Raw genomic sequence first — 8706 nt, forward strand, 5'->3', positions numbered from 1 at the left:
CAGGTATAGTTGCCAGCTATAGTTCGCCAGGTATATTGTATAGTTCGCCAGGTATATTGTATAGTTCGCCAGGTATATCGTATAGTTCGCCAGGTTTATTGTATAGTTCGCCAGCTATAGTTCGCCAGGTATATCGTATAGTTCGCCAGGTATATTGTATAGTTCGCCAGGTTTATTGTATAGTTCGCCAGGTATAGTTCGCCAGGTATAGTTCGCCAGCTATAGTTCGCCAGGTATATTGTATAGTTCGCCAGGTATATTGTATAGTTCGCCAGGTATATCGTATAGTTCGCCAGGTTTATTGTATAGTTCGCCAGGTATAGTTCGCCAGGTATATTGTATAGTTCGCCAGGTATAGTTCGCCAGGTATATTGTATAGTTCGCCAGGTATATTGTATAGTTCGCCAGGTATAGTTCGCCAGGTATAGTTCGCCAGGTATATCGTATATAGTTCGCCAGGTATATTGTATAGTTCGCCAGCTATAGTTCGCCAGGTATGTTGTATAGTTCGCCAGCTATAGTTCGCCAGGTATGTTGTATAGTTCGCCAGGTATATTGTATAGTTCGCCAGGTATATTGTATAGTTCGCCAGGTATTTTGTATAAAACATTGTATTCGTGGATATCCAGCGAAATTTGATGCAGAATGGGATAATGGGTTAATTCATCTCCCGTGTTATTCATGCTTAACTTCCACCCAACGATCGCTGTCGCTGTTCCAAGTATTATGACGACACAATGAACGATGCAACTTAGCTTCGCGGATTTATTATCAAACGTCGGTATAAATAATCGCGCAGCTCGCTAAATGTTAAATCTTTTTTAGACAAAAAATTTCTTAATAAAAAATATTGTTTCGTGATAAAGGTAACTGTGAAGTAATAAAGGTAATTGTGACGTGATATTTTTGTTACCATGGAAACAGCAGATGAGATTCGAGAATTGGCACCGGAGTATCGCGATCGACTTCGAACATGGCTTATTAAGATGATCGAAAGGTTTGTTACGTCATAATATTATTCATAAATATGACGTGTATTTTTTACAGCGGGAAAATCCCTGGACTTATGTGGGAAAACCCGGAAAAAACAATTTTCCGGATGCCATGGAAACATGCAGGGCGACAAGATTATAACTTGGAGGAGGACTCGAAAATATTTATGGTGAATTTTTGTTTGGTGAAAATATTTGTGACGTTTTGTATATCGCTTCTATGACGTAATAGCAGCATGCGCGGTGCCGCCATTTTGTTAAAACGGATCATCGTCGCGTGCAATAAATATATTTTAACAGGCGTGGGCCAAACACAGTGGGAGATACAGAGAGGGAGTTGACAAACCTGAACCAATAGTTTGGAAAACAAGACTTCGCTGCGCGTTGAATAAGATGCCGGATATTCAAGAAATTCCCGAACGCAGTCGTCTTGATATCAGCGAACCTTACAGAGTGTACAGACTCTTACCACCAGTTCATAAAGGTGATTGTTGTAACGGTTGTTATGTTTGGAATGTAACATTTATAATTACAGCTTCGCAAATTCGACGACGTTTGTTTAAAAGGAGTCAAAGTCATGATACCGATGCTATGACGTCATATGGGAATCCCCTCCCTACGTCATCGCGTGTGACGTCACAAATAAACAACCAACGTCGAAGTAGTTCGATTGAGGTAAACACAAATTACACATTGTAACATAGAGATTACTGTTATACAACCGCCGTTATAACATGGTAGCTTAAAAATGGTAGCAGTGTAAAAGATTAAAACAAACACTGGGTGTATCGGGTGCCACGTTCAAATCTTACTGGTAAAATATGAATGTTACACACAATGTTCTTGTAAAGAAGTTATTATTTTGTTGCGAAGTTTAAATATTGTAATTAGGGCTCAAAACGCGAACACCTGTTTGCAGATGAAGTTTGCTACGAATATGGAATGTTATGTAATGTAACTTATATATACATCTTGTTATATAATGTAACTTATATATACATCTTGTTATATAAGAAGTTATTATTTTGTTGCGAAGTTAAAATATTGTAATTAAAGCTCAAAACGCGAGCACCTGTTTGCAGATGAAGTTTGCTACGAATATGGAATGTTATGTAATGTAACTTATATATACATCTTGTTATATAATGTAACTTATATATACATCTTGTTATATAATGTAACTTATATATACATCATGTTATATATTGTAACTTATATATACATCTTCCAGCTATCAGAACGACAACCACTGACGTCACCACCAGGTCTCATGACGTCACCACCAAGCCTCATGACGTCACCTAACCTATGGTACCCTCCATCTTACCCATTGAAACATCAATTATCGTCTTACCAACTATTGGGAAGGAATAACTTGGAAGGGGGTTTTAACTTAGGTAGATCCCCGTTACCCCCCTTAAACCCACCCTTTCATACGTCACTTGCCCCACTTACCCCTTTTCTATCGGGGGGGAACACCAGTCTTGCATTACGTCATCAACCTACGTCAGTGATGAGTCACGTGCACAATATGGCTGCCCAGGTGTTCGCTGTCGAGCATAAATATCGTTCTCAACTCGTAAGTTGGTTTGAACATTTATACAATCAAGAATATTCATCAAAGTTTGTTTAGAATTTAACGCGAAAGCTCGAAGCCGAGAACGAAAGTTTAAAAGCTTCTGAACAAGCCATGTGCCGGAGGCTAAATGAGGTAAGAGATTTTGCTTATAAGTTGTTCGGTGGAGATTTAATATGAGATTAATGTTTAGGTTGGAGTGGCTGGGGACGAAATAATTGGTGGTGCATCGGTGAGTTGAAGCGCCCACGTGCGGTTCATGGGATTTAAGTTTTTTTTGTTTTAGACTCACAGTTTATTCGAGAAATTGTCGAAAACTGAAGAGCGCGTGCGCAGTCTGGAGAGGGAACTTGCGCAGTACCGTAGTGCGCATGCACGTGAAAGATGCGCACGAGAACGCCTTGAAGCAGAAAGAGAGAAAATGCAAAATATTCTTGGTCGTATTGAAACGTCTACGTCATTCAATGATGACGTCATTGTTAGCAAACAAGTATGTATTGAAGTCATATGGTTATCGATTTGATGGCGCCTCTTTTTAAACTTTATTTTTTCAGACCGAAAAAAGTGAAACACACATGACGTCAGCAGTTGCTGACGTCAAACCATACGTCACACACCACGTGAATAAAACATCAATGTCTCTCAAGCGAATAAATTCACCTCTGGATTTATCGGGTACGTAATGATGACGTAAATAAACGACATCGATGATGTAATATTGGTAACGATGACGTAACAATCTTTACAGTTGAGGCTACGTCATCGAAAAACCGGAAATCATCTTTCGACCAATCACGAGATACCACGTGGTCGGAAGATTTTTTAACAAATCGACGTCATAGCAACGTGACGTCACCACCAACGTTTCGAGTGATTCCTATGACGTCACAAGAGGAAAAGCCGTCATCGCGATCTTCATGCTCCAGTGATTCAACCACCTCACGTGATTCCTATCGAGGTCGCTCTTTATCGCCGCCCCAGCGCTCATCTCATCTTGCTTCTCATAGAAATACAATACAAGTTACGTGACTATCGTCGCCCAATGACAAACCGTAGTTTCTTTTCCCGCCAAATTCAAAGATTTGTTCCAAACCAATCACACAACGCTACGTCATCGTTTTTCTAATTTTCAAATAAAAACTTTTTTGCGATTTTAACAAAGACGTCTTCTTTGTTACAATGAGTCTTATTGTTACAAGTACCATCGAGTAACGACGATTGTTCCGTCATAACGAGCATAGTCAGCCGTTCAATATGAATGTAGCATCCTGTTGTGATGTTTATTGTACAAGTTGTAGGATCTGGTATCTCAGTTTCCTGAGACCTGGTGATTCTGTTCCATTCAAGAAACCGAAACTAATTCTACCGCTGGGTGTCGCTAAGATATTAATTGGTAATTAATGTTATTTATAATTAATTGGATCGTAATGAAAATGTTCGCAGCTACTGTGGTAATAATACTCGATTGTCTTGCATTGTTTTGTCAAACAATGGGCATGACGTCGCCGCCGCCATCTTTCCTGGGAAGCCCGGGATTTCCCCTCTGGATATCTTTGCTGGTAATCCCCCATTTAAGCGACGTTCCCGGTTTAACTTTCTTTTTATTCCAGTTTATTTTCTCGGGTTGCTGCAACGTTGTGGCTTTTAAACGAAATTCGAGATTCACGGTAAGTCCATGGTTTGTAAAAATTGTAACTATGACGTAACAAGCGAACTGTTGCTAGACCGCCATCGCGTTCGGATCTTCTTGTCTTTCAACAATCGTGATTGTCGTTCTTCTCTGTGTCGTCACAATGGCAGTAGCGGAAGAAGTAATTGTGTTAATGTTGTTATATTATGTCGTAACAAAGATATATTGTAGTTATCATTCTATCAATTGTCACATAAAGGCGTTGGTGTCGTCATCTCTTCGATAATATGTTTGCTGGTACTTTCCCTTCTTGCTGTGACGTCATCATCATCGCTTCTTTGTTACGTAGCTCTGACGTCACACGACGATCGTTGGTTTACCGACAGGGTAAGCCCCTTTTGTAGTTACGCTTAATCTAACATCGGTTCATGCAGGGAACACAATGCGACTCCACAGCGCCGTCTACCGGTGGCCACGAATGTGCCAGCCTAACTATTCCATCCAACAAACCAGCCTTCGTTTTCTACGCTCCTTCAGATGAAGCGGCGAAATATACGTCAGCGTTTCGTGACGTCATTAGGGGACTGGAAACCAAAGGTTTGTGGTTTGAATATTATTCTTGTTTGGTTAATATTCTTGTTTTTAGACAAACTCGACCGAGAGTTTGATGACGTCAAGACACCGGGTAGGTTGATATTATGACGTCATTAATGCGTGGCGCCACAAAATTAGATATCTTTCTAGATTCGAGCGAAGACGGGGTAGCAGTTATTGAAGTAGACGGACAACCCCTGCCGGGGAATTACCTGCATAGTACTTAAGCTCTTATGACGTAATAATGGACCTTACAAAAGAACAAACAATTAATATATAAGAATTCGGCTTATGACGAAATAATGTAAACGTCAAATTATTGTGACATTTATTATTGCGTCATTGAGGTTTTGTCGCCCACTCGCGAAACGTCAGGCAATTAGTTTCCTTGTTTACGGAACAAACGACTGCGGGGGTGCGAATTGTGACGTCATCAATCAAACTAAAAAGGGGAGTTGTGACGCAATAATAAAGTAATTTTCAAATGCGATTGTTATGTAATAAAAAAGGAAAAAATAATGAACATAATTATTCGTTTCTTCGACTGCGACAGCGAAGATAAAATTAATTAAAACAACAAAGAGAACGAAATTTGCAACAAGACGACAGTCGATAAAACACGATGAGTAGAAACTACTTGAGTAAAAGTGTCAAATAAAACAAAAAATGAAAAAAACACACCCAACGTACAATAAAACTTACGGCAAATTGTAGTTAAAATTCATAATTACAAAACAATAAAGATCATATAAACAAAATATTAAAGATCATATTAACAATATAATATAGATCATATTAATAGCGACAAACCTTATCTGGTGTTACGTCACAATACAAACAAAATATTTCGACATGTCAATCAAAATCGGAAACCAAGTTTCAACTTCCCACGCAAGACAATGGGAAAGTAACACGTCACAATACACTTGGTGACGTCATATCACTAAAACAAACACAAGGTGTTCGATCCAGCTGTGAAAGTAAACATAGAGCGCCACCACACGAGCAACCCTCACAGCTGGATGCCACCACCTACGGCGCACTTTCAACAAACATAAAATTTCAAAAAGAAGAAGTTATGACGTCACAATCCTGTATAAACTTGCACCCGAGTGTGATTTGGAGGCAGAATGTTTTCGAAGCTCAGTGCGAGTTACAAACCTATAATGACGTCATCAGATAGTAAGTTAGCAGGTATGACGTCATCAGAATCAATTGAAACATGTGCAGTAAAGGTGAGTTGCATGTTGTGTAAGGTTGATCTTAAATTAATAATATTCCTCCGGTAGATGGCGCTAATAGAGCATGGTTTATGGTCGAGGTTTCACGCGTTTGTCAACGAGATGATTGTGACAAAAAATGGACGACGAATGTTTCCGGTTCTTAAAACATCGATTACGGGACTTGATCCAACTGCGATGTATTCCGTCATGCTTGACTTTGTACCCGTGGATAACAATAGGTAAGTTTATGACGTCATAATGTGGTTGATTGTAAACATTGTTATTGCTAGATGGAAATATGTGAACGGTGAGTGGATCCCCGGGGGAAAACCCGAACCCCATGTTTCGTCATGTGCTTATATTCACCCCGATTCACCCAACTTTGGTTCGCACTGGATGAAACAACCCGTTGGTTTCAGTCGCGTCAAACTTACTAATAAAGCTACAGGGAACCCCCAGGTACGTAAGCAAGTGACGTCATTATACTAGTGACGTCACCAATAACTTGTTGTTCCCGCAGCAAATAATGTTGAACTCTCTGCATAAATACGAACCCAGGATCCACATCATGCGCGTTGGGGGCGCTGAATCGCAACAAGTCGTTGCCTCGCATTCATTTCAGGAGACAAGGTTCATTGCTGTTACTGCTTACCAAAACGAAGATGTGGGTTTATCTTTATTAAACTAACTATTTATTTTTAACGCATATTTATCTAAACAGGTTACTTCGCTCAAGATAAAATATAATCCTTTCGCCAAAGCTTTCCTCGACGCAAAGGAGAGGCAAGTCCCAAACGTTTGTAAATAAATTACCTGTTGTTTATTCTTGTTTGTTTTTATCCACAGCCGCTCAGGGAGTGAAAATTATTTTAAAGATTCAACGAAAGCGGGTTCGTCGCAAAATTATTCGAGAGGTAAATACGTTTGTTACATAATAATTTAAATAATTTTAAAATAATAATTCCCTCAGCGAACACATGGACGGCAAATCAAAGCAACCCAACATTCAATCAATGTCAGTATGAATCAGGGATTCCCCCATTCCATTACCCCATCCCAAACCAACCGAAAACAACAAGAGAGCGGCGCATGAGCCGCACACAAAGAAGCCATCCCTACAAACCATCCACAACGCAAATTTATCAAGATTTCCAACCAACCAATTACCCCGCCCTACCAAACGACCAATGGCAATCAAGTATCGAAGGTCATGAACTCGATGAGGGACACTTTAGTCTCGAACCAGTCTCTGTAGATGACGTCACCGCCTTAGGATTCGACACCCCGCATCAGGGTTTTGCAACAAACGATCTTCTTTCAATAGAGCCTTCCTATTCGTTAGATTATCCTCAATTCACGACCACGTGGTCCTACCCGACCAATCACATGCCAGGATATGTTTCAAACAGTCCAATCAGAAGCCTGGAACAACCGGAGTACTTTTATAGAGGCTATGACGTATCACAGCAAAATTACGTCACGATGACGTCAGCAGATGTTAGTAATGTGACGTCATCATTATACGAAACTCCGTCACCGGGGGTCATGCAAAGGCCACAAGAAGATTTTTCAATCGCGTATACGCCGCTTACGCCACCTTCTTTGTGACGTCACAATGCGAATATAATTATCGATTGTTTCGTGAAATAACATTAAAATATGAACACATGTTGTTTTTTCGTGGTGGGGTGATTATGACGTCACAAAGGTTGATTGTCATGATAGATCGAGTGTTTAAGGCATGTTCAAGTTTGGTCACGTTTGTAAGTTGACGTTGTGGGGGAACATTCGTCTAAATATGAAAAGGTTTTCGGCGGCCTGCGGCAGAAATATCGCCGTAATAGAAAATGGACGTCTTGGGTCGTGTAAGACGACACGCCATTGGGAGGGCAAGTCTAAATATAAGTCGACGTTAACGTCATCACGCGTCATTTTAAGACGTGAATCATCAATTTTAACTTTTAGCAGCGAAAACGTTTTCAAATTTAGCTGTTTGGATAAATATATTGCGGGAAAATATTCAGTAGAACTTCTATTATATAATAACAATCACATTTATTACGTAAAACTTTGTATAATAACGTCACAGTTGGATGTTCGAGAACTTAAAACGTTCTAGTTTTGCTCAGTTTGTGACGTCTCACTGTCCAATGTGACGTTTATAAAAAGCAAGCCTTTATGACGTCTTCGTCGTGTCGATGAACGCCCGACGCGATGTCGTGGGGAATAGTGACGTAACAACGCGAGAATAATCACAACACAATGCACGTTTTTGAATTGATAAAACTTTGGTTTTGCATTTAACCCTCGCATTCTGCCTTGTCTGAGTGATATATATATTTTACCCGCATATTCTTGTAGGTGAACAACAAACTCACAAAGCCTCCCTCATTCCCACGTGTTGACTCGTAACTACGTAACAATACAGTTGCAATTAGAAGCTGTAACGGTGATTTATTTAGTATGGCTGACGTCATCGAGTATCACTATGTTTAGTGAAATTATCCGATGCCATGGGGATAAGGAAACTACAACCGACACATCATGTCTCAAACATATCCTTATTTACAAATTTATTTTTAAATAAATATTAAAATAAATTTACCGAAGTTTGTTATATGATCCGCATTTGGCGACCTTGTTACCCTACAAACTTCGGCATAGACCCAACACCCTCCATCATACATTCAA

At 39.8% G+C, this 8706-nt stretch overlaps 3 protein-coding genes across 7 annotated transcripts; all 3 read left to right on the forward strand.

Moving 5' to 3' along the window:
- The first annotated feature begins 573 nt into the window (after positions 1-573).
- On the forward strand, positions 574-3729 carry irf-like-3 (interferon regulatory factor like protein). 2 transcript variants are annotated; one of them, NM_001078274.1, is given in 10 exon segments: positions 871-997; positions 1048-1162; positions 1293-1476; positions 1528-1667; positions 2224-2571; positions 2626-2703; positions 2762-2800; positions 2855-3058; positions 3123-3243; positions 3317-3729. In NM_001078274.1, coding segments are annotated over 10 exon segments (1593 nt in total). In that variant the 5' UTR covers positions 871-914; the 3' UTR covers positions 3598-3729.
- Positions 3730-3798: 69 nt separating this feature from the next.
- On the forward strand, positions 3799-5063 carry LOC108950622. Of its 4 annotated transcripts, XM_026839564.1 has the most exons (8): positions 3799-3961; positions 4012-4127; positions 4179-4235; positions 4293-4379; positions 4430-4585; positions 4633-4795; positions 4845-4883; positions 4931-5042. In XM_026839564.1, the coding sequence occupies exons 1-8, from the start codon at positions 3823-3825 to the stop codon at positions 5017-5019; spliced, it is 846 nt and encodes a 281-aa protein (XP_026695365.1). In that variant the 5' UTR covers positions 3799-3822; the 3' UTR covers positions 5020-5042. The 4 variants fall into 4 exon arrangements, with proteins under 4 accessions (XP_026695365.1, XP_026695364.1, XP_026695363.1 ...); XM_026839563.1 differs by having other exon boundaries at positions 4012-4235; positions 4943-5063; XM_026839562.1 differs by having other exon boundaries at positions 4012-4235.
- Positions 5064-5929: 866 nt separating this feature from the next.
- On the forward strand, positions 5930-7688 carry brachyury (transcription factor protein). The gene is given in 7 exon segments (NM_001078478.1): positions 5930-6027; positions 6082-6254; positions 6306-6474; positions 6536-6679; positions 6737-6798; positions 6862-6929; positions 6986-7688. Coding segments are annotated over 7 exon segments (1323 nt in total). The 5' UTR covers positions 5930-5958; the 3' UTR covers positions 7624-7688.
- Positions 7689-8706: the final 1018 nt, after the last annotated feature.

The sequence above is a fragment of the Ciona intestinalis genome, unplaced genomic scaffold, assembly GCF_000224145.3.
Source record: "Ciona intestinalis unplaced genomic scaffold, KH HT000402.1, whole genome shotgun sequence".
Classification (NCBI taxonomy): Eukaryota; Metazoa; Chordata; class Ascidiacea; order Phlebobranchia; family Cionidae; genus Ciona; species Ciona intestinalis.